Raw genomic sequence first — 26,724 nt, forward strand, 5'->3', positions numbered from 1 at the left:
TTATCCATTCAAACCCTAAACAAACTGTTCCTAAAAAGCGGTAGGGTCGGAATTCCACAGAAATAGATGCCATTTTGATGGTAATTTTGATATATTTTCTTTTTCTTTTTTTTCCCTTGCAATGCTCATGCAGCTTCTTTGGTGTCATGAGAATTTGGTTGACTATCTAAATTTAAATTACATTCTTTTTATGCCCCCCCCCCCCCCCCCAGGGCAGTGTTTCGTAAATGAACTTCCTCCATATCTTCCCTCTGAAAGTGTTCTTTTAATTGGTCTCGTTTGGACATAGCAAGCCCAACAATATTAATAGATTTTTAAAACCTTTCATCAATGAAAGCTCACAACTAGGAGAAAATGCATTCAGTTTTCAAGGGGTTCAACGAATTTCCATTCATCCGTTGCACAGACAGCCCTGCACGGGCTTTGGTAAGGAACTGCAAACAATACAATGGACAACTCGGCTGTGACTTGTGTGTACAAAATTTGTTTGGTGCCTGAAACATTGAATTGGAAGAAAAAAAATACATTGTCAACAATTATTCTTTATTTTTTTATGCATATGTTTGTTTAGGACTGATTGTATTCAACAAAGTATATGTAAAACCTTCTTTTGTACTTACATATATATTTTTGCACAACATACTATATTAGCCGATATTAATGTACGTATCACCTAAATGCATCAGTTATAAACTCTACAAAAGCGCTTTAAATCCTGAACGATACCTTTCACTGCCTTTAACCTACAAGCAAAGAAAAATACTTTCAAATTTTTGTTGCTCAAGTCATGAGCTCATGATCGAAAGAGGCCGTTATACTAAAATCGACAGAGATCAAAGGTTTTGCCCTTTATGTCTCAGACTAGGCATTCACACAGTAGAAGACGAAATGCATTTTTTACTTTTATGCCTCTCGTACGATGAATTCAGATTGAAATACTTTAGAACTGAATGGACATCCCGCTTTCCAAATAAATATTTGTTTACAACTATAATGTCTTACGAGAACGAAGAGAGTATTTTCTCACTGGCTAGATTTTTATTGAACGCCTTTACTCTAAGAAGTAAAATAGTAGATAACAATGTTAACCTTCCAGATATGTAAATGAAATACTTGTATATGTATGGTGTATTCATAATTTATTTCTGTATGTAAAGCCTTGATTGTATATGTCTTCTGTGTCTATACAGATTGTAATGTATTGTTGGCCAGAGGCCTTAAACTACAAAGAATAAATAAATCATCATCATTTTAAATTTACATATTTACAGTTAGGTGTATCAAGCAGACCCAGCAAGAAATGTTGTGATAGATCCAGATGGTAGAGTCTGGGAGAAGCCAGCTGTGGACCTCCCAGCTCAGTCCAGTATCAGTAGAGAATAGACAAAATCTTTGGCCAGACTACCCACTCTTTCCTACAAAGATTCAATACATGGACTAACTGGAGGAACTGCTGAAAAACTCAGGATGGCTGGCTATGTTTAAGGCAGGCAAGGTTACATCGAAACATCTACACACTTAAAAAAAAATCATTAATTCTATTCTCATTTAGTGAATTCAAATATTCGATGCTTGGCATACCAAAACTTCCAGTGCTTCTAACTATCTGCAACCCTTTTTTGGGGAAAGGAGAGAGGAAAGCTTTTGATATATACATGAATTATGGCAATAGTGAATAGTACCTTTGGGCAGTCTTCGCAGTTGCAGAAAGAAAATCAAAAGTGATGGAACAATTTGTCTGCAATCTTTATAGCCAGAAGGAAGCTAGTAATGTCAATGAGGCCAGGTTCAACATATTTTGCCTCTTACCCAAGATGCTCTGATTTTGTATATTGAGAGATCAAGTTATCAAACAAAAATCCACAGATCTGATACCAAGCAGTGGATTGAAGCACCACATCCCAATGAAAGTGGGTGAGAAATAAAAAACAATGAACTTGAAGTAAAGTTCATTGGATAGCAAAACACTTTAAGGGGCTAGGTCCTGTGCCATCCACATTAGTTGCAAGTGTAAAGCTTCTAAAATGTGATTCAAAAAGGTGTTCAGGTCATGGATATTAATTGTCATGTTTACTGATTATCTGCATTCACAGTGAAAATTGTCTGGCCCTATGAATCTTTTAGCAAAAGTGCTTTTCTAGAAGTCTTTTCCCTTATCAGGTGAGGGACTATTGTTAGATATTTAAAAAAAGAATTTCCTATTGACTTGTCAAACATTTTTACATTGTATTCTTGAAGAAATTAAGACATATTTTATTGACATTATATATATTTGAAGACAGAAATTTGGATATCTCTTATACGGATTTAGTGGAGTAAATATGTAGCTTATATCATTTATATCATTTAATTTTAGTACTTATGTGATATATTTTGAGTTTTTATATTTATCTTATCTTTATTGTTTATAGGCGATTGTGACAGAAGAAGTTTGGAAGAATGGAGATATCAAAAAGGTTTACTCAGCCATTCCACGAAAAAGGGTACAATTCTGAATAATACCTGTCGCAGCTTATTTTCAGTAGTAAAAGCATCTGCAATTTAGCTTTTTTAGCCTTTTTTAGCAGGACCCGATGTGTTCTACTTAAAAAACAACAATTGATATAGTACCACTTGCTTTGACGGGAACCCCGGGGGTCTATATGCCGCAAAAAGCACGATTTCGACGTGTCGCTTCGGTATTATAGCTGATTTGCCACAAGAAAAAGTTTATATTTTCCCGTATTTTAGTATTTTTAGTCCTCAACTAATTTGAATTCATGTTTCTTTTTATCATACATGGTGTTCTCTGTCGAATTTGTTGGTTAGTTACGTCACTGTCATAGTTTAATCAATGTCGCTCAGTAACCCCTAACCTCCGTAACGCTTTTTTAACTCAGTGTAAGAATAAAAGAAAATGCTCTTAAATGGCCTTCCTGTGCATTTTTCAAACTCTTAATACATGAAGTTTAATAAAACAGTGCTATTTGTTAATTTTGAATGATGCGTTCCATCATAGAGAATGTTAACTCACAAAAGTCGGGGTGTCGCATTTAAGAGCCTAACCTCAGTAACGGACCAAATTTGAAGAAAATGTTGTTTTAGAAAGTTAAAAACATCATTTTTGTTAAGCAAGGACCAACTTCTTCCTAAAAAATTCATTCAATAGTTATGCAAAGTTATCCCGAGGATAAAAACTGAAAAAGAGTGCGTGTCACCTTGCATCCGTTATGCTAACCTCCGTTACCGAAATAAGTTAATTGTTATAAAAATGACTGTTAATACTTTAAAACGTTATTTCTGTGGTTTTGTGAGTTAGTTCTGATCATACATGTAGAAGTAGTTCTACTTCTATGTTCTGATGTAGTATGCATTCATACGGCTTGCTGTTAAAGACATTACCCCGTATTAATATAGATATAAAATATACATATATAGCTGATAATTCTATCAAGATAAGCTAACCATTTAAGTTTTTACTCGAGTTTCCTATAAAATCGAGGGTAAATCGTGATTTTTTTTTTCAAATTGATTTCCATTTGTCACTTGACGATGCCTTTTTGAACTTATCATTCTGATTTTAAGCGAAATGAGGAGTTTTCAGGACTGTCTTGGCAAGAAAAATGGTACTAGCTGACATCAGTACTAGCGTACATGTAGCAGACATTATTTTCGCGGGAGACATATGGCGAAATATATTAAGCATTGAAGCAACGCTTGTATTTATCAGGTAGAACTGCGGGGTTATTAGGCCCTATTTTACTGTTTCAGTAGCACATAATAGTTTTTAACATCTTCTAGATGCTTCCAGTAACTTTAAATGGACAATTACCCGCAAACACGTGTCTATTGTCGGCCTACTTGATTGTATACATTAACTTTCTCGGGTATTGTGTTGTTTTTTACTGCCTATAGCTACGATCATGTACATGTAGGTTTAATGTTTTGTTATTATGTAACGTTTGTCGTATCTGTAATACTACAAATTCCGAATTCAGCCTCTAAAGTCTACTTTAAGCTAAGAAATATCAAAACAAATATGATCGCTATTAATGACCTAACCTCCGTTACGAAATTACTCATTTTTCATTTGAACATTGGATATGTGTGTGCTCATTGATCAATGCTCATATCATAATAGATTGATTGCACTTTGTTCATAAACAAATAGAATGATAAAAAAGAAAGTCTGTCCCCAATGATTAATAAAATATTTAAATTGGAATATCTCAGGCTTTGTATTTATAGAAAAAGAGCCACTTATTATCAATGTGTTTGCACCGCATTTTCTATAATTGAAGAGAAATCTTAAATGGGCAATAACATTTTGAATACATACAAAATCTTAATAATTGAATCAAATATGGAGCCTGTGACCTTTGGCATGATTGAAATATAACCTAATTTAGATGTTACCTAACCTCCGTAACGAAAAAAATACTGTACCATGTTTACACGTGCATATTTCTTTAAATACAGTATTGGTGTGGGTTACGGTAAAGTGCCATGAATTTCGAACGGCTCTTGAATTTCGAACGATCTTAAAATCGGCCGTCTGGAGTTTTTTCTGGACCATGAATTTCGGCCAGTAAGCAATTTTGCGCGATCTTGATTTCGTGAATTTCGTACACCTTAAAATCGGCCACCGGGCTATTCACGCGCTTATAAAGATCTAACAGTCGGCAATGTTGCCCTAGCGTACCTTTACCTGAGTACTACGTGTGCGGCCCAAGGTGCAAGATTACGATCGGTACAGTTAGTTTAGGACGCTAAACAACATCGTCATATCCATTCATTCAGATAACAGGAGAATCTATTAAGAGTTGTACTGTCGGGCTGTTGTTTCTTTACCGCAGTATTCGGTGTGAGATAGCGATCGGTAGTTTTGCTGAGGCGCACAATAGCATTGTTAACAGTAGAGACTTCAGTAACAGAACAAAAGAGCAATATTAAGAGCTGCAATAAAGATTACCATTAATGCTTTCTTGTCTCGCTCAGATCGTTCACGATCTCCCGCCGACGATCTTCCGCTAATGAAGTCACTTGAAATGTACAAATGAAATGAAAAATATTTTAAAAATTATTAATTCCAATGGGGAGGGATGGAGGGTTAAAAACAATCGAGAACGATCTCCGGCTGACGATCTTCCGCAAACGAAAGCCACTGAACGAGTATGAGCTTTCTCGTTTCACTCGGATTGCGACGCTGACGATACGAAAATTGCGTTCTCGTCTCGCCCTTTGGCTTACGAAGTCTCTTTAACAAATATGAAAATTGCCTCCTGGTCTCTCTCGGATTGCGAACGATCTCTCGCTGAAAATTTGAAATTTTCCTTTTTGTCAATCAGCTTTGTCAGTTGCCGTGCGTATGAATGTCTGGAAGGTGTCCCCTTTCACAAATTGGCCTGTAGTTTGCTTAGTGTTTTGTACCGCATGAAGGTCACTCTTGTCACTGCTGCATACGGCGTGGAATGTGTATCTTAAAGTTCATAGAAACATTTTATTGTGTTTTGTAAGCTTTAGGAAGTAGTTTCGTCGTGACTGGATATCAGCGTACACTACAAAGTAGTACCATTCATCTGTGACGCATCATAAAAGCTAGGTACGTCAAATTACTCTAAGAAAATGTCTTACATCGTCCACGGCTGTCCCGACAAGCCAAGACGTCATTAAAAAAAAGTCGCAAGCCGTCTAGCCGTCTTTGAAAATATACATGTAGGCCGTCCGGTGTCGTGATGTCAGCGGCCGTCCAAATGACGGCTGGACGGTTCGCTGGGAAAACCCTTGCTCATAAGGGTATATTTATTTAACTAGGGGCTTACTGTACTGACATCACCCAGCTTACATGCGGGTGCATGCCTCCCAAAATTATATTAAAGGATAACATTGTAATATATCTAAGTTTAATTGTTTGTAAATTTTGTAAAAATTGCCCATGCCACCCAGTTAGTTTGGAGGGTTAAGCTGGATCAAGTCCGTGTCAAAATTCTTTGAAACTTTGCAGGAAAAATCAATCTTCCTTTGTTTCTCTGGCTCCTTGTTTAGCCCGATGATCAGATTTATCTAGTGCCCCCAGGTCTGCTGGAGCAGCTCTTTGAAAATAACACACAGGTAGATTTTTATCTGAGATAAATATCGCGTTCGATACACTCAAGACAAAAGCTAACTGTGAGCTGAAGGGCACTTTACCCTCTAATTAAGAGGTAAAGCAAGTTCCAGCTAGATGGACGATTAAGATTGGACTTCAGATGGTAAGGAGTATTGTTTACCTCAGTTCTGTGAAAGCAAACGAGAAGGGTGTCAGACGATGGTGCATATATAAATTATACAGAGAATTTGTACATTCAGGTGACGTTAACTTATAATCGAAGGGGATTTTCGATAATATTCCTTGAAAAGTACACTAGATTTATAGAGAATAATATCATGGTTTGCCAAAAAATTATATACGCACAGTGTATCCGTGCGTATGCCTGGTTACGCCCCTGTCGCAAACCAGCAAACCATATCCTGCTGACTACATGAAAATTGCCTTCTAGCATGGACAAAAAGTCCAAGCTTCTATGCTTGCTCGGATCGCTGACGATCTCTTGCTGACGAATATAGTAACGAAGTCCCTTGAACTAGTGTGAAAATTGGCTTATTGTCGCGCTCAGATCGCTCACTATCTCCCATTGACGATCTTCCAGTCCCTTGAACGAATATAAAAACTGCCTTTTCGGTTTACTCTAGATTACCTATCTCTCGCGTTTGTTTGAAGATGTTTCATTGACAAAACGTACACGCTTTTCAAATGCGTACGTTGACGCAACTATGCGCCAGGAAATCAGTTGCTGCTGCTGGTTAAGATTGGGTTGTCTGAGCGAAAAAAAAAAACGGCCCTGCACATCCCCCCCCCCCACCCCCACCCCCAAAACCTAGTATATTTGATCGCAGACAACAATCAGCGGTCATCTTGGTCGCAGCTAGCGCACGACGGAGAGAGACCGTAATACACAGTTCGGCTGCCGTGGCGAAGGCTACCTGTGCGCCGCACGTACCGATCTGCGGTCGTAGTGGCCTCCCCGCACGGAGGAGAGGCCGTAGTGCCGAGGCCGGCTTCTGCAGGGAAGGCTACGTATGCGTCGGAGACACCGACCCGCGAACGGCGAGATGAGGACGCATTCGCGCGTAAAGCTCCGCCCGACTTTAACGGTAAAGGCAACGAACCTGGTCGCGGAAGACACTTATCGCAGATGAAGGCTACCTGCACGTGCGCCATAGACACTGATCGGCTGTCGTCTCGGTTTCAGTGCACGGAAAGGAGCAACGGTAACACTAAGCTTCCTTAGTAAAGGTTATCTGGCCGTGGCAGACGCTAATCGTCGACCGTCTCTCCCTCCGTCCACTCCCGTTCTGAGCGCCAGGATCGTTTTTGAAAAACGACACTAGTTTCTGGCTGCCAGAATCGCTTTTGAAAAACGACACTACTGATAACGATGCTGTTTTGCGGCCCTAGACAACAGTACCGCTCTATCTATGGGCCATACACAGTGATCGGGTGAAAGTACGTGTATACCTTTGGTCGCAATTACCGGCACTCACACATCATACATTATGGTAAATCTAAATAGATCGTCGGGAGAAGATAACAGAAGGCCTAGCGACGAACAGACAACTTCCGGTCAAAATTGACAGAATTCCATGAAATTCGAACTTTCAGAAGTTCTGAGCACCTCCATTTCATGAATTTCGGCCAGAACGATCTTTTCCCAAATTTAATTATTTTCTACTGTTCGAAATTCATGGCACATTACCGTAAAATTCTTCTACTACTCTCTGAATACCTCTTCATCAAAATAATATAAAAAGTTTTCCAGTTTTGCAAAGTTCATATCACTGCATTTCTTGTTTTGGAATTGTACCCCTTTTCGTGGAATGGCCGTACTATGCTGAGGTGAATTCAAGATGTTTCCATGTTGTAGATATGAACAATATTATGTTCTTAAATATGAAATGTTTGTATTGGATTGTTGTTTCCATAAAAATTTGTTTTAATTGAGTGATAAGGCAAGGAATACATGTTGTTAAGGTTTGTAATTCAATGTATATGTAGGAAATTTGTAATGAGAAATTCAAATCAATGGAGATTTAAATCAAAACTAATTTAAAGAATTTAAGACAGTATTAAAAGTTAAATGTTTTATACTATGGTAGGGGAAGGAGATGGGCATGCACGGCATGTGGTGGTATGCCAGAGGAAGGCTCAACTTCTACGTCGCGAAAGACAGGGAGGTTTTTTCGAAGCCAGCAGGGCCAGCGTACTAGGAATGCGAGCTATTGGAAGGGGGAACACCTCTGCTGAGCTTTCAGTGTACCTCTCCAGGCCGGCTCCAGTGGCAAACAATAGTTGGCGTCTCCACACACAGGCCTTAGGCAACCGCGCCAGGGCGAGAGCTCAGGAGAGCATGAATAGCACTGCGCTTCCTGTGAAGCAGGTCCTCCGAGGGAGTGATGTCGATCCAGGGGAAATTGTGAACTGTCGGGTTACCATCGACATCTCTTTTAAATCAGTTATTGCTTAAACTTTGAAAACATAACTTTATCCACGACTCCATGATATGTTGTTTTACCTCTCTGCGATAAGTGAAATTTGCAATCTGCTTCTTAACCAAAAAAAGCCACTCAGTAAATTTCAAGTAAAACAAACATACAGTTGGACAGTTATGGGATATGTCATGTGCCTGACAGTAATGGCAACAGCAACGACGCAGATAGACCAATGAGAATATATACAAACACTAACAAAGACCTACATTTACATTTAAATATTTTGATAAATAGGATTATTGCTCTTATATTTTTCAGATAATATTACAAATGAAGTTACAGAAACAAGTGCACCCCTTGTAACATGCTTACAACCAGAAGACTTGTTGCAGTATATATCAGATAAGTACGAAGACAGAATACTATGTTTTGCTCCATCAGAAAATCAACATCCTGAATCTTCATTGTAAGGCCCTATCTATTAACACCCTTTTTAAATCCAAATAGAACAAGTCAGACACGCATGCAAAGGACGCAACACTAGGTAGACCTACATATCCTGCTACATTCCCTGTATGTGTCATATACCTATCTCAGAAGATAAGATAATTATTTAGGTAGTTTGCATAAACTGAGGGCAGTCACACTGTACATATCTATAGTGTTTGCAAAGATAGAATGTATCTTGTTCCTTGTTTTTTTTTTCTTAAACTATCATTACAAAAAATCCAAGCAAACAACTCAAACATCCTCTGCAATATATGACTGTAAAACAAGGTAAATAAAGAGTATGGTTCACCATGATCCAACATGCAACAATGCAAGAAAGAATATTCTAAATCATGCACCACCTATACGCATGATGAACTATGCCATATGACTTAATGCCATCTTTCAATTGGTATTGGTAGTATTAGTACATCTGTTGAAATATAACTATATTATGTGGCCATTTTCACTGAAAGTGCATCCTCGAACATGAATCATGTAATAATAATTATACACATAGGGAACATTGGCAAACAAATGTCAAGTTGCTACTGTGAACACCACTTTTTCCAGGTGCCTCTGCAATCAACTGGGTCCAGGGGAATAAAGTTTCTATGGAGTTAAAGCCATGTTGGGAGTCTTCTGGTGACATCTCCAGACACCTTCTTGACCACAAGTGGCTGACTGGGAACAGTGGTTTTGTTACAGGACACACATTATCTTAAAGGGATAACAACTGTTTTTATAAGATGAATTTTCTACAATAAATTTACTGAAAGAGGTCATGAATGTAGGAATGGATTCATTAACCATAGGTATAAGTATGGGAAAATTGTCGTTTGCCCCAGGAAAATCTGTTTTTTTTTTTTTTTTGTACCAAAAGGAACAGTTGTTATCCCTTTAATAATTAAAGAAATCAATTGTAAGCAAAATTCCAAATCATGGTTTACTAGCTGGCAAGAGTCCCACCTACTTTGGTGACTGGACTGTGACAAATAAATCCAAATGTACTTACATTGTGGGGGATACTGCTTTGACTTCTAAGACTGACACTATTCCCAGACTGAAAGAAAAAACAATGTTAACTTTGCTAAATCTGTTTCAATATTTATGATACTTGCACATGTAAACCCTTAAAGCAGTAAAAAACAGATCAATATTAATATCTGTATCTATATAGTAAGCTATATTAGGCACATCAGTTGGCTGTAACTACTTGAAGTGTACTTTTGTGATGTAATGTGAGGGAAGTGGGGAAAATTACAGTAACTGGTCAAACCAAAAATTACTTAAACCCAAAAGAAACACAAGAGGTGATTACTGGTGAGCTTTTCTTCATGGAGAAAGTGAAGGAGACCATGTAATTACCTGTTACCATGGTTCCCCATTTCTGGCTTTTCACATTCCATTTATCATAAAACTTACCACATTTCATGTTTTGTACATGAGCATGACTTTAGCATTCTTCACATGAATATTTACTCCAAGTTTTTCTATCAGAGGTACCGAGTGATTCAATCTATTATAAGCTTCCATGTTTTTGTTATATGTTTTGTTATATGCTATTATGACTAGCAACCCAAACATGCCACCATGTTTAATTACATGAAAGACACATTAAAATGATGAATTATGCATACGCAAAGGCCATTGCAACTAGTTTGTATTGCCGCAAATAATACCCTCGAAACAAATGGTGATTTCGCAATTAGCACACAGTCGCAATTTGCTAGGCTTTCGAGATATGGGATAGCGAGGAATTGCCATGCTTGCGCCCGCTTTCGAGATATGGGGTCCTGTTGTAACTTGTAGAAGTTATATGCTAGTGCAAAGAATACAGATTCTTCTATTGAATTTACATTTATAAAAAAATTTAATTAATTAAAATAATTAAAAGACATTAACGATGTAATTTTATTTGTCAAGACAGCAATATTGCCACAAATCAGGCACATAAAGGCAAAAAAATATCATATGTAATCACGACAGAAAAGGAACAGGTAAGCAAATTCAGCATACCAACGTAGTAAGCCGTGACTAGACACGCCCTGTAACTTACAAGGCTACATTTGTGCTATCACTGTTAGATCTAGGCCTAGGCTAAGTGTAGAGAAAACACAGCGACAGTGCATAAACTTACGTTAGACTCCTGTCGTCAACGCCCATGTTTTTGCCGTACGTTCTGTCCTATCTTCTCCTATAACCAAGGACCTCATACCAGGCACGGCTGGCAGATTAACTGAGTGAGACAAGTGCAGAAAACTAGCACGAGAGGCTCCATTCAGGGGCGTAACCAGGCATACGCACGGATGCACTGTGCGTACAATTTTTTGAGCCAACCATGATATTATTCTCTAAAAATCTAGTGTAATTTTCACGGAATATAATCGTACCTGGGAATTTTCAAAATCTGTGCGTACAATTTTAAAAGGTCTGGTTACGCCCCTGCCATTCACGTTTTGAATCTCGTAAATTGTCGAACCTGACGCGAGGTTAGCCAAAGACTCCTCGGTGTCTCAACCGTGATTGTGTTTTACCTTGCACCTGCCTTTCGGCGGTCTTTCGCGCTTCTGCTTCGTCGGAGCTCATTTGCGCATATCTTTTTTTTTAAGAACTGCATTGTTATTTATTAATTTTGCCTAGGCCTATTTGAAAATCCAAAGTAATTTTAAGAGAAAAAAAAAACTCCTTTATGCTCCATGTATTCCCCATGTGAAATAACGGGGGCGTCTCGATAGTCCGAAGGTTCATTGGTCCGAAAAACGGTAACATTTTCATCGATTTTTTAATCAAGGGTTCATTGGTCTGAAGGTTCTGTAGTGAACATTCGGACCAATGAACCTTCGGACTATTGAACCTTCGGACTATTGCTACGGCCCCGAAATAACACAGAATATTGGAAAAATTGAGAACGAATGAAATATTCAAAAAATTTAGAATACAACAAGATATTAAAGAGACCTCCTGGTAAAGAGAAGCAATAAGGAACGGATTATTATATCTTTTGATTGATTTATTTAGGCCTATTTATTCGAAAGATGCGCCGCATTGCCAGTATCAAAGGAATTATTGTAACATGTAACCGCCGGGGTAAAGCTCTGAAACCCTAAAAATAAGAAACCGTTCACTTCAACATGGCTTGGAGATCTCTGGCCTGCATGAATTCTGTCCCTGATATATAGCCTATTTATAATCCCTTCTCCAAGGTGGCTGAGAGCATAAGACCACTGGGGGGGGGGGGGGGGGGGGAAATAAAATCCTTTGTATTTGACGCGATGCAAGGCCACGTCAGAAAAAACAGATAAATAAATAAATAAAATGAATGAATAAATAAATAAATAGATAAAAATAAAAATAATTTCTTGTGACTTATACAAGGAAAACGAAGCCATGCCCGGGCATGTACAGTATGTGATTTGTGGATGTAGGCTTACAAGTGCTTGCCAGGAAAGTAGATGTTGTAAATCATTGGCAATTCATTTAGAGGTAAATTATAATATTAAGGCTTAGATTAAACATCGAATCTTAATACAGGGACGGGTTGAGCAATGATTTTTAAATAACCTTTGTATAACACAAAATTTAGAAATTAATAATTGTGCCAAAGGGACAGAGTTGGAAAAGTCGGCAGTAGTTTCAAAAATTAAAATAAAATAATAATAAAAAACAATGCCTCTTAGGACATCTTTTATTTAAAGGACGTATGTAATACATGTTCTGTGTTCAAAATGCACTGAACGCGTAAAACGAATACCTGTGTCAGCTATGATTGTCATCACGCACATCTATGAGTGGCCAAGGCAGAGATATGACTAACTGTGATTATGCAAATCACTGCATTCCACGGAAATAAATATGTTTATTGATAGTTAAAATAAAAGAAACATTGGTAACTCCGTGTTTAAGATATTGCGATATGTTTGATGTGTTGCCCAACCGGACCCAGGCTTAGAGGTAAGTTTGACGACAACACCGTAATTTGGGATGGGGGAGAGGCGGGATAAGGAGGGGAGGGGGGGGGGGGGGGGGGGGGGAGGTGAGGTATCAAGCATCGGTGGTTCAGTGGTAGAATGCTCGCCTGCCACGCGGGCGGCCCGGGTTCGATTCCCGGCCGATGCAATAATGTTTTAACTGGTTTGATTTTTTTTTATCTCCGACAAAGAAACAAGCAAACATTGCTGATAACAAGGAACAATCCACTCAACAAGCGACATCATCTGGTTGCCTTGTCAGTAACTGTAATTAATATGATCCGTATTATTTTTGCTCTCCCATATTTTAAAACATGTTATTTACATTATGTTATTTACGTATATTTTCAAATATGTATTTTAATAAGTGAAAACTTGTGACGCACACTACACGATAAGTGTTGAAAGCGGTTTGTTTGAATGGTAGCAGTAGAAAGAGGGGGCGGGGGAAGGAGGGATTTCAAAGGACAGGTCTTTCTTAGTTCATGAGTAGTTTTTACTTAAAGATAACGAAGTCTTTCATTTCATACAATAAATTATATCTTTAAAATAAAAGTCCTGAATTGAGAAAGTTTGTTTCGGGTGGAGAATTCAGGGGCGGATTGAGACCGTCTTCAGGGTTTTCCGGAAGACGGTCAGATTTTCAAGTTAACATTGACGAGTATCTAATTTTTTCTGTCGGAAGACGGTCAAAACTGGAGGATGCATCAACAAAGATAATTTGGAAGACTGCCAGAAACAATCTCTGGATCCGCCCCCCAGTTTCACGCACAAATAAAATCAATGTATTAGCACAGCCGCTTTTATCAGAAGGCTGAGACACCAGTCAAGCGAATCCTTACTACAGTATACATTAACATAATTTTGCTGTCACCCCCTGCACCCGTTTATTTATTTATTTATTTATTTATTTATATCTAACAGAAAACTCCATCGCAACTCAGTCGCAATGTTATCGTCCAATACCAGTATATCAATGAGCCACTGTCTTGCACGGTATTTACAGGTCGATCAAGGAAAGAAAATCCCAAATAGCGTTTTAATAATAATAATAATAATAATAATAATAATAATAATAATGTCAAATAAGCCTATTAAAAAGTGAAGGTCTTGAGTTGCCGGACCAGGGTAGAAATAGTGCTGCGATCACTGTCTTCATTAAGGCTGTGGTGCCGAGGGAACACACTTGATGTGCCCCCCCCCCCCCCCCCCGCCTCCTGCTCAGGGCTGACGTAGTTGACAGTGTAAGAGTTCCTTCCCCCCTCCCCCCCCCCCCCCCCCCCCACACATCCCGCTCCTACGCCTGTGTATCAAAATATTCTGGCATGTTCAACAAATTTTTAGGGAGAGTCAGATGGCATAGAGAGGTGTCAAGTTGTCTGCAAAGTGCTACACGGTAAAAGTGGAAGTGTGGGCTATTTTTACACTTTTCTAAAAGATTTTAATAGATTCTGAATACAACAGCTGTACGCTGTCTTTATAATTTTCTGTTAAATTATTACCTCTCTCTCGTCGGTCTCCCAGCAAATGTTCCACGCCAGAAAACTTCAATAATGTTTTTTATAGCTAACAACTAAATTATATTTTAATATTATCAATTTTTTCATTTTCGGGTAAATAAAAAGTGGCTTTCATGGGTTACAAATATACCCTAATTAAAGTTTGAAAATGCATAATAACAGTGAATGATTCTTAAATAAATTGACTGGTTAGTGCTGAGGGAACGCATTCGCCCCACTGTGACGCAGTTGGTTGTGAAAGAGTTAAGCGCCCCCCCTCCTCCTCCCCTCTCGCCCTATCCCGGCTCCTCACCCTGAGCTTCAGAGATAACTTGAAATAAACATCTACACTATGGCATACCCTTGTCGTTACCAGTTACTTGAAACGGCAAGGGTTAATTGCTATTAAGATCTGAAGTTCAGGGTGCGCCTCCTACACCTGCGTGTCAAAACTATCGTTGGCAGGTTCATCTTCTGCCGGGACTTGAACAGTTAACGTGATCAACAAATTTTTAGGGAGAGACAGATGGCATAGAGAATTTTCATGTTATCTGCAAAGTGCTACACAGTGAAACTGGAAAAGTGGGCTATTTTTACATTCTTCTCAAAAGGCATATAAGACTCTGATTATAACAGCTCCACGCTCTCTTTTTATTTTGCGGTTCAATGGATAACTCTCTCTGTCGTCCGTCTCTCCCTAAAATGTTCCACTCCAGAAAAAATCAATAATGCTATGGGAGAATTGTACAGGCAATTGACCTACATTCTCCACTGCAGTTATTGGCGCTAGTTTAACAATGTTATGACTTGGACGTGATAACGTGATTCACGCCTGTGATATGAAGGTTTATAATTTATATAAATAAATTAATTAACAGGGCATGTCGATCCAATGATTGGAATTTATGAGTGTAGTGGGACTTGCTATTTACAAAAATGAAAGAAAAACTGTATACATCTCAAAAACAGAAAAAGAATGCATTTTTCTCTTATATGCAAATTAGATTGCCTGTAGTAATATAAGGCTGTCCGGAAGTCATGTCCACATCAGAGATTTCAAATAGTGATGATCTTGATCATCTAAGCTATCTTCAATTTTTTTTTATTTGATAAAAATAATATAGATTTGAAGCTACCAAATGTAATTTCCTCCAAGAATTATAAATCATTATAAATCCATTATAAATCATTGCTCGAATCGCCCTTCGGATGAATTTTGTAACAGCTGGAAGGCTGAGTAGGGCTTTTGGACGAGAGCCCCGGTAGATATTAATAATCAACTTGATTCTGCATTTATAAAGAATGATCTTGTACTAAGAACTAAAGTACCAAGAGAAGTGCATTAAAATTCCTTTATTGATATTCTTTAGAAAAATAAAATGCAAAAAAGGTTTGTTTTGGCCTACAATCAACAGCCATGTTACCTTTGAGCACAGAAAAATACGAAAACAGTAGGAAAAAAGGGGGGGGGGGCACGCCGGAAATACCAGGAAAGTATTTCCACGCAAAAAAAAAAAAAAAAAATCAACCAAAATTGCACTTTGGGGATCGACCCTCCTCCCTAATTGGTAAACCTGGCCTTGACCTATGCGGCAATCAGCATGACGTACCGAAAAATACAAAAACGAAAAAAAAAAAAAAAAAAAAAGAAGGAAGTAAATTATATATGAAAATGAGCAGAAATGGCCAAACACTGATAGAATATTATACTTGTGTCTGAAATAAATGCTAGTTAGTGAAGTTACAGTGGAAATTTTAAGGAAAAGCTTTTACATTTTTTTAAGTGAGAAAATTTGGCAAAGAATGAAAAGAAAAACATGACAAATAATGAAAAAATGTTGCAGAAATTCTGATCTAGTTTGATTATTTGGTAAATGGAAAGACATTTAGCAAGTGACAGTTTGGGGTCATTCAAAGGTAATGCAGGCAAATTTGAAAAAAATATAAAGATTTATTAAAAAGGAAAAGAGGGCTCCTCACACTAGGAAATAAAAAATGATGAAATAAGTATGTTTAAAAGTTTTGGATATCATTTGAGGTAAACTGATTGGAGCAGACACAGCAGAAATTTAAATGAAAAGCATGTGCAGTAGTCTGTTATCATCAAAAATACTATTTAATTATACAATCTTTCAGCAAAGCATTTCATAAAAGAAAGCATAATCCATTAATTTGGAGGTAATCAAAATTTATATACTTGTATATTTTAAATTGGAAAATCTACTTGTTAATATCATTCCATTTTTTCACAAACTTTTTTTAGTTTTCTTTCTCAAAATTTAAGTGAAAAGAAAAAAATTAGAGAAAAAGAGCAACAATTTAACACACATTTTTTCCTGAAAAACATCCTTTATTAAAGTGAAATAATGAAGAATATACATTATATTGGCATGCATGTACTCAAAACCAAAAATACTTTTTCATTAGTATCTTTAAATCAAAAGATGTATTTCTAGGATAATGCATTAAACAAACTGTAAAGTGCTATTTTAGATTTTCATCTGGAATCTTCATATCAACTCCACTGTTACACTGACTGAGCAGTGTCACAAAAACAAATATTTTGTATGGGTTTGATATATCACTTCATAATAAAGTTTCACTATAACTACCAACATCTATTCTGCTTTGTGCCAGATACATGTATATTCCCACCCAAGCTTTGCCTCATCTGTGGAATGATCATCAAGAATTTTATGCTCAAAAATCTTTGGTCTCATAAATCCGTATTATACCCCATTCACACTACAGTCATTTATTCGAATAAATAGCAAATTACATCCCGATTTGAATAACTGTATTAGTCTGAACGCATGAGGATTTTTGTTAACCAGATTTTCAAAATCTTGCTAGCGAGCTGGATTTTCTTCAGCGATTCGAATAACTTACCAGAATCAACACCTGTACAGATCTTACTGTGCATGTGTGCAGATAAGTGCGGGTTTCTATGAACGATTGTTTATTACTTTAGCAATTGCAATAAACGTATTTGGATGTCACCACTCACTACAACATGGGGAAACATAAGCTTATTTTGCCATCTAATACGTCCCAGGAATGCTGGAATTTCTTTTGAGTTGCATTTGTCATCACAAAAAAACAAAACGCAAAAGCTGTGTACGATTAGAGCCATAAATGGCACCATACTTTTGTTGGTATTTTGAGTTTTCCTCGCATGCGCGAGTGTTCAAAACAGGAAGTTAAACCTTACATTTTCAACGTGGGATTCTGTTTCGCTTTGCGTGTGTGAACGCAATACCGAATCAAATTCCTCACGAAAAATTTCGAATTATAGAAATGCGCACTTTGCAACTGTAGTGTGAATGAGGTATTAGTGAATAAAACACAGTGTCGTAATCATTTTCTGTTACTGAAGGACAGAGTTCTTTATGGACAGTGATCTCTGATGACTGGTTGTCTGCTACCCCATTGGAGTGAGTGGGGCTGGTCATGTCCTTTTTTAGAGGGATTAGCAGGTTCTAATCCTATTAGGGGGATTAGCAGGTTCTAATCCTTTTTAGGGGGATTAGCAGGTTCTAATTCTATTATATTGTCATACATTGGGCTGGAGAAATTGGTCGGTTTGTTGTGGTCTTCAAAATTCTCTGTTTTGTTGTACTCTGGTTCCATTGCATCCTATGAGAAAATAGACGAGCACTTTAGACCAATAAATAAAAAGAACATTTCCAGTTAATGAAGCATAAATATAAAATGTTTTCACAGGCAATTTGTAAAAAACAAACAAACAAACAAACAAACACCCCCACCCCCCAAAAAAATACAAGAAGATGAAGCTATACACATACAATATATGCAAAATACTAAAAAATTTAAAGTTCCAAATCTTCTGTCTTTTGTGTCAACTGAGTATCCAAACTAAACCCTCAAATCTTTTACTGATCACATTTCTATACAATATGTGACTATGTTTACCCCATTCTGTGCCACAGAGCTGTCATATACAAAGTCTGGTGTGCTGATGGCCACAACATTTTCTCCATGGAAAGCCACCGTTGCTGCAAGTGCCCCAGTCTGAACTCGCTCCCACCACTGGAATGCAGGACCTTGTTCATACTGAAATCATAGCAACAACTATTTCAATATGCAGAGGAATCATTTGATATCATTACCAAAAGATTAAGATTTGGACTTATAATAAATATTAAATGAATCTTTTAAAAAAATGCTGCAATGATTATACATTTTGTGCCTTTAAGAAAAAACTGTTTGATACGAAATACATCATTTTCTAAGATACATTTGATATCATCTAAGAGGGCTTAACAAATTTTTCTTAAAATTCACTGAGAGAGAGAGAGAGAGAGAGAAATCTTACCTTCTTTGCAAAAATAGGAACACAACAATGACCTCTAATAGGATGACAACAAATATAATGGGGACCACAATGGCGGCTGTTTCTGAAATAACACATTTAATGGGAATGTTTTAAATCAGGAAGGGAAATAATTCATCAAAGGGACTGATAAAAATAAAATACAGCAATTTTACAAGAACAAACAAGACTGACATAAGATGAATTTGCTTAGAAATTATTATAGGCTTGCACATTCACTTAAATGAATGAATGATTAAATGAATAAGATTCATATTGAGAAAATGCCTTAAATGTTAATAATTTTGTCAAATCTAGATCAAAATTTCTGATATTTGTACAAATGATGCTTAACAACAATAAAAATCTGCAATAAACTGATCAGTTGTCTGTATCTAATGAAAAGTGTTTTAAAAACAATATATTTCGAAAAACTAAAAAATTACATTGAAAAGACTGGGAAATCGCAGGACTTATATTAGTTAAACGTTAATAATTTTGTCAAATCTTGTCCACCGTTTCTAAAATTTGTACAAATGATGCCTAACAACAATGAAAATCTGATAAGACATAGAGCTGATCTTGGTGCTGTCTTTCACTGCCTGCTTTTTTCATTGTAAGGGCACTCATGAACAAGAACAATATAACTAAAAGAACTGAAAATTACATGGAAAAGAATGACAAATTCAGTGACTTACAATAGTTAAACATTAATAATTTTGTAAAATCTTGTCCAATGTTTCTGAAATTTGCACAAATAATGCTTAACAACAATAAAAATCTGTGATAAGCTGATCAGTTGACCGTGTTTAATGAAAAGTGATTTTTTTTGGGACAATATATTTTGGAAAACTGAAAATTACATTGAAAAGACGGGCAAATTGCAGGACTTAAATTAGTTAAACACTAATAATTTTGTAAAATCTTGTCCAATGTTTCTGAAATTTGCACAAATAATGCTTAGCAAAAATAAAAATCTGTGACAAGCAGATCAGTTGACCGTGTTTAATGAAAAGTGTTTTTTTTGGGACAATATATTTTGGAAAACTGAAAATTACATTGAAAAGACGGGCAAATTGCAGGACTTAAATAAGTTAAACGTTAATAATTTTATCAAATCTAGCCCAATATTTCTGATATTTGTACAAATGATGCTTAACAACAATAAAAATCTGTGATAAGCTGATTAGTTGACTTTATCTGATGAAAAGAGTTTTTAGGACAATATATTTGAGAAAACTGAAAATTACATTAAAAAGACGTGCAAATTGCAGGACTTAAAACAGTTGAACACTAATAATTTTATCAAATATGGTTCAATATTTCTGATATTTGTACAAATGATGCTTAACAACAATAAAATTCTGTGATAAGCTGATTAGTTGTCTGTGTCTTTTTGTAAGTGTCAAGTTTATGGGAAATTGATCATCACAAGAGTGAGAATTAACAAAAAAAATATTTCGATACTGCAATGTATTATTCACTCTGAAAGAAAACAGCAAATGAGATGTTTTGAGGTTGTTTGTGTAAGAGGTTGCAAATTACCTATAACTGTCATCTGGAAAACAATATATACCCATACAAGACTTCTCCTTACTACCAATGCCAGATGCAGATTACTCCTTGCAATGGGTTTCTGGAAGGGGTTGTTGTAATCACAATATTTGATAATGTCCTAAATCTTGCCAAATATCATGTATTGTACACATGGATAAGACATAGTGCTGCTCTTGGTGCTGTCTTTCACATCCTGCTTTTTCATGGTAAGGGCACTCTGGAAAAAGAACAATATAACTGAAAGAACTGAAAATTACATTGAAAAGACTGGCAAATTCAATGACTTAAAATAGTTAATCGTTAATAATTTTGTCAAATCTAGACCAATATTTCTGAACTTTAAACAAATGATGCTTAACAACAATGAAAATCTGTGATAAGCTGATCAGTTGACTGTATCTAATAAAAAGTATTTTTTAGGACAATATATTTGGGAAAACTGAAAATTGCATTGAAAGGACTGGCAAATCGCAGGAGTTAAAATAGTTAAACATTAATAATTTTGCCAAATCTTGTCCAATGTTTATGAAATTTGAACAAATGATAATTAACATTAATAAAAATCTGTGATAAGCTGATCAAATGACTGTAATTAATGAAAAGCGTTTTTTGGGACAATATATTTGGGAAAACTGAAAATTGCATTGAAAAGACTGGCAAATCGCAGGAGTTAAAATAGTTAAACATTAATAATTTTGTCAAATCTTGTCCAATGTTTATGAAATTTGTACAAATGATAATTAACAACAATTAAAATCTATGAGAAGCTGATCAGTTGACTATGTTCAATGAAAACTGTTTTTTGGGACAATATATTTGGGAAAACTGAAAATTACATTGAAGAGACTGGGAAATCGCAGGACTAAAAATAGTTAAACACTAATAATTTTGTGAAAAATGTGTAAGAAGTTGCAAATTACCTATAACTGTCATCTGGAAAAAAATATACACCTATACAAGGCTTCTCCTTACTACCAATGCCAGATGCAGATTAATCCTTACTGTAACAATGGGTTTCTGGAAGGGGTTGTTGTTATCACAATATCTGACAATAACCTAAATCTTGCCAAATATCATGTACTGTAAACATGGATAAGACATAGTGCTGCTCTTGGTGCTGTCTTTCACTTCCTGCTTTTTCATGGTAAGGGTACTCTGGAAAAAGAATAATATAACTGAAAGAACTGAAAATTACATTGAAAAGACTGGCAAATTCAATGATTTAAAATAGTTAAACGTTAATAATTTTGTCAAATCTAGACCAATAATTCTGATATTCATACAAATGATGCTTGACAACAATAAAAATATGTGATAAGCTGATCAGTTGACTGTAATCAATGAAAAGCGTTTTTGGGACAATATATTTGGGAAAACTGAAAATTGCATTGAAAAGACTGGCAAATCGCAGGAGTTAAAATAGTTAAACATTAATAATTTTGTCAAATCTTGTCCAATGTTTATGAAATTTGAACAAATGATAATTAACATTAATATAAATCTGTGATAAGCTGATCAGTTGACTGTAATTAATGAAAAGCGTTTTTTGGGACAATATATTTGGGAAAACTGAAAATTACATTGAAAAGACTGGCAAATCGCAGGCTTTTAAATAGTTAAACATTAATAATTTTGGCAAATCTTGTCCAATGTTTATGAAATTTGTATAAATGATGCTTAACAACAATTAAAATCTATGAGAAGCTGATCAGTTGACTATGTTTAATGAAAAGTGTTTTTTTGAACAATATTTTTGGGAAAACTGAAAGTTACATTGAAAAGACTGGCAAATCGCAGGCTTTTAAATAGCTAAACATTAATAATTTTGGCAAATCCTGTCCAATGTTTATGAAATTTGTATAAATGATGCTTAACAATAATAAAAATCTGTCATAAGCTGATCAGCAGTCTATGTTATTTTTTAAGTGTCAAGTTTATAGGAAATTCATCATCAGAAGAGTGAGAATTAACCAAAACAAATATTTCAATATTGCAATGTATTACTTACTCTGAAAAAAAAAAATTAAAAAAAAACAGCAAATGTGATGATTTGGGGTTGTTTGTGTAAGCGGTTGCAAATTACCTATAACTGTCATCTGGAAAACAATATATACCCATACAAGACTTCTCCTTACTACCAATGCCAGATGCAGATTACTCCTTGCAATGGGTTTCTGGAAGGGGTTGTTGTTATCACAATAGTTTGCAATTTCCTAAATCTTGCCAAATATCATGTATTGTACACAAGGATAAAACATAGTGCTGCTCTTGGTGCTGTCTTTCACATCCTGCTTTTTCATGGTAAGGGTACTCTGGAAAAAGAACAATATGACTGAAAGAACTGAAAATTACATTGAAAAGACTGGCAAATTCAAGGATTTAAAATAGTTAAACATTAATAACTTTGTCAAATCTTGTCTAATATTTCTGATATTCATACAAATGATGCTTAACAACAATAAAAATCTGTGATAAGCTGATCAGTTGACTGTATCTAATGAATAGTGTCTTTTTGGGACAATATATTTAGGAAAACTGAAAATTACATTGAAAAGACTGGCAAATTCAATGAATTATAACAGTTAAACATTAATAATTTTGTCAAATCTTGTACAATATTTCTGATATTTGTACAAATGATGCTTGACAACATTAAAAATCTGTGATAAGCTGATCAGTTGACTATGGTTTATGAAAACTGTTTTTTGGGACAATATATTTGGGAAAACTAAAAATTACATTGAAGAGACTGGGAAATCGCAGGACTAAAAATAGTTAAACGCTAATAATTTTGTCAAAAATGTTCCAATATTTCTGAAATATGTACAAATGATGCTTAACAACAATAAAAATCTGTGATAAGCTGATCAGTTATCTGTGTCTTTTTGTAATGGTAAAGTTAATGGGAAATTGATCATCACAAGAGTGAGAATTAACCAAAACAAATATTTCAATATTGCAATGTGTTATTTACTCTGAAAGAAAACAGCAAATGTGATTGAGGTTGTTGATGATTTGAGGTTGTTTGTGTAAGAGGTTGCAAATTACCTATAACTGTCATCTGGAAAACAATATATACCCATACAAGACTTCTCCTTACTACCAATGCCGGATGTAGATTACTCCTTACTGTAACAGTGGGTTTCTGGAAGGGGTTGTTGTTATCACAATATCTGACAATGTCCTAAATCTTGCCAAATATCATGTATTGTACACAAGGATAAGACATAGTGCTGCTCTTGGTGCTGTCTTTCACTGCCTGCTTTTTCATGGTAAGGGTACTCTGGAAAAAGAACAATATAACTGAAAGAACTGAAAATTACATTAAAAAGATTGGCAAATTCAAGGATTTAAAATAGTTAAACATTACTAATTTTGTCAAATCTTGTCCAATGTTTATGAAATTCGTATAAATGATGCTTAACAATAATAAAAATCTGTCATAAGCTGATCAGTAGTCTATGTTATTTTTTAAGTGTCGAGTTTATAGGAAATTCATCATCAGAAGAGTGAGAATTAACCAAAACAAAAAAATTTAATATTGCAATGTATTACTTACTCTGAAAAAAAAAAAACAGCAAATGTGATGATTTGGGTTCGTTTGTGTAAGAGGTTGCAAATTACTTATAACTGTCATCTGGGAAACAATATATACCCATACAAGACTTCTCCTTACTACCAATAGAAGATGCAGATTACTCCTTGCAATGGGTTTCTGGAAGGGGTTGTTGTTATCACAATATTTGATAATGTCCTAAATCTTGCCAAAAATTATGTATTGTACACATGGATAAGACATAGTGCTGCTCTTGGTGCTGTCTTTCACTTCCTGCTTTTTCATGGTAAGAGTACTCTTAAAAAAGAACAATATAACTGAAAGAACTGAAAATTACATTGAAAAGACTGGCAAATTCAAGGATTTAAAATAGTTAAACGTTAATAATTTTGTTAAATGTGGTCCAATCTCGCCAAATATCATGTACTGTACACATGGATAAGACATAGTGCTGCTCTTGGTGCTGTCTTTCACTGCCTGCTTTTTCATGGTAAGGGTACTCTGGAACAAGAACGATATAACTGAAAGAACTGATCAGATGTCTGTCTTTTTCTAAGTGTCAAGTTTATGGGAAATTGATCATTAGAAGAGTACGAATTGACAAAAACAAATCACAAACAAAATTAATAATTTGAATACATGTAGTTTCAAATATGATTTCATAATTTTACTTTTTTATTTTTAGTCCATAAGTTTTCATTTATGATAGATCCACATATTTGATTTACCTGTTGACTGTTTCCTCTGTTCGCTCTGATGGACTTGGTCATCCTTCTGGCTGGAAGATGATAAAACATACATCTTTAAAACAACCTACTTAATTTTTTAGTGTCTTAAAACTGTTTTTTTTTCAGTTTCTTTGACAAAGCAATAAAATGCCCAAGGGATTTACATAAAAAGTCTCACATCAGTAGCAGCACAAATTCACCTAAATATCAGGTATTACATTGTAAAAGATGAAAAACTTGCTGAAAGGCTGTAAAGATCCAGAAAACAATGTGATATGTATAGAAACATTTAATATATGCAATGCATGCTCTTATATAACCATATTGGAAATTATTCTGGAGTCATTGTGTTCCATTGTGGCAGTATAGTCCTGTGCCTCTTAGTGCAGTGTAGTAGTCTGAAGTCATTGTGTTCCATTGTGGCAGTATAGTCCTGTGCCTCTTAGTGCAGTGTAGTAGTCTGGAGTCATTGTGTTCTGTTGTGGCAGTATAGTCCTGTGCCTCCTAGTACAGTGTAGTAGTCTGGAGTCATTGTGTTCCATTGTGGCAGTATAGTCCTGTGTCTCCTAGTACAGTGTAGTAGTCTGGAGTCATTGTGTTCCATTGTGGCAGTATAGTCCTGTGCCTCCTAGTACAGTGTAGTAGTCTGGAGTCATTGTGTTCCATTGTGGCAGTATAGTCCTGTGCCTCCTAGTACAGTGTAGTAGTCTGGAGTCATTGTGTTCCATTGTGGCAGTATAGTCCTGTGCCTCCTAGTACAGTGTAGAAGTCTGGAGTCGTTGTGTTCCATCATGGCAGTATAGTCCTGTGCCTCAGTGTAGTACAGTGTAGGGTGGAGTCAGATGATGGACTGGAAAAGACAAAAAAATGTCAGTGATCTGAGGCTTTTTCTTTAAGATCCAGAATATTAGAGTAATTTAGTAAGTTTTCTACATGTGTACATCATATTAACTGTGAAGAAATAAATATAAAAAACTTACAAAAAAAACGCGTTGTTGTAAGTTAAGGATGAGGAGGAAAAAGGTCTACTTATAAATCAGATACAACATCAGTTCTCCAGTTAATTATCTGGTACTTTTGTAGTATACCCCCCCACCCTGTAACTTTCTGTAACTTTCACTTTTCAAACAGTTTTTTACATTTTCTTGTTCATCTATGTCAAAGCTGTTGAAATAAAATGCTTTTGTAATTACCTGTGGACTTTTCATTAGTTTTAATCACGTTTAATCCAGCCCATTGAAATACAATGTTAGAATCTTCAATTTACACCCGCAGTCAATAACTTGCTGCGTTTTTGTTGGCTAATTTTATGTGAACAAGTAGCTCATAATAATTTCACAGAGGAAGTCCAAGTATACAATGTATCAATCCTATGTTCACATAAAATAAGGTACAGTTAGCCAACGAAAACGCGGCAAGTTATTGACTGCAGGTACATTGTAAATTTTCACATTGTATTTCAATGGGGTGGATTAAACGTGATTAAAACTAATAAAAAGACCACAGGTAATTACAAAAACATTTTATTTCAACAGCTTTGACATAGGTGAAAAAGACAAAGTAAAAAAATGTTTGAAAAATGAAAGTTTCAGGAAGTTACAGGGTGGGGGGGTATACTACAAAAGTTATCTTACCTTCATAAGCCAATGCAAAACTACGGAAGAAAAGGGAATGGTAAAAACTTGAAGTAGATGACGGTGTGCAATCTTGTCAGTTCTCCAAAAGCACTTTTAATCTGCACGTCAACATTCTGTAGCACATTATTCTAAAATCTTCACAAGCACATTGCATCGTGATGTGAACAGTGAACAACTGACACAGTCGATACCATATGTGTCCTTCACTTCAGATGTCTCATCCTGAACTCACGGATTAAGTTTGCCGAAAGAATCTATAACGGAACCATCTTAGAAAAGTGTCCTGGTGGAAGATGACACTTAGTGTACAGAACATTTGATGAAAATTCGGCTTTTCGGCATCACCCTTTGCCTGATCCGCCATATAAACATTGTTTAGTATAGATGGCGCTGTGCAAGAGGTGAGACTTTGGATTTGTAATGGACTGCAGCCAGGATCTGCAACA

At 35.9% G+C, this 26,724-nt stretch overlaps 1 protein-coding gene and 2 long non-coding RNA genes across 3 annotated transcripts in view; all 3 read right to left on the minus strand.

Annotated features, from left to right (window-relative positions):
• Positions 1 to 18,899, minus strand: part of LOC147761875 (uncharacterized) — a 99,420-nt gene extending 80,521 nt beyond the window's left edge. Inside the window, exons 1-3 of the mRNA XM_087013135.1 lie at positions 18,804 to 18,899; positions 18,401 to 18,541; positions 17,944 to 18,103 (exon numbers count right to left, since the gene is read on the minus strand). Coding sequence (XP_086869261.1) covers positions 17,975 to 18,103; positions 18,401 to 18,541; positions 18,804 to 18,899 — 366 coding nt within the window. The 3' untranslated portion in view covers positions 17,944 to 17,974. The remainder of the gene's footprint in view (positions 1 to 17,943; positions 18,104 to 18,400; positions 18,542 to 18,803) is intronic.
• LOC106170681 (uncharacterized) overlaps positions 1 to 26,724 on the minus strand; it is a 170,113-nt gene that overhangs the window by 41,843 nt on the left and 101,546 nt on the right. The window lies entirely within an intron of this gene.
• Positions 24,019 to 26,464, minus strand: LOC147761878 (uncharacterized). Its single transcript, XR_015334475.1, has 4 exons — positions 26,276 to 26,464; positions 24,967 to 25,491; positions 24,642 to 24,691; positions 24,019 to 24,414 (listed from the first exon to the last, which is right to left on the minus strand). It is a non-coding gene; the product is annotated as an uncharacterized LOC147761878 (long non-coding RNA).

Source organism: Lingula anatina, chromosome 5 (assembly GCF_051362555.1).
Source record: "Lingula anatina isolate TDL-2025a chromosome 5, LinAna3.0, whole genome shotgun sequence".
NCBI classification, from domain to species: domain Eukaryota; kingdom Metazoa; phylum Brachiopoda; class Lingulata; order Lingulida; family Lingulidae; genus Lingula; species Lingula anatina.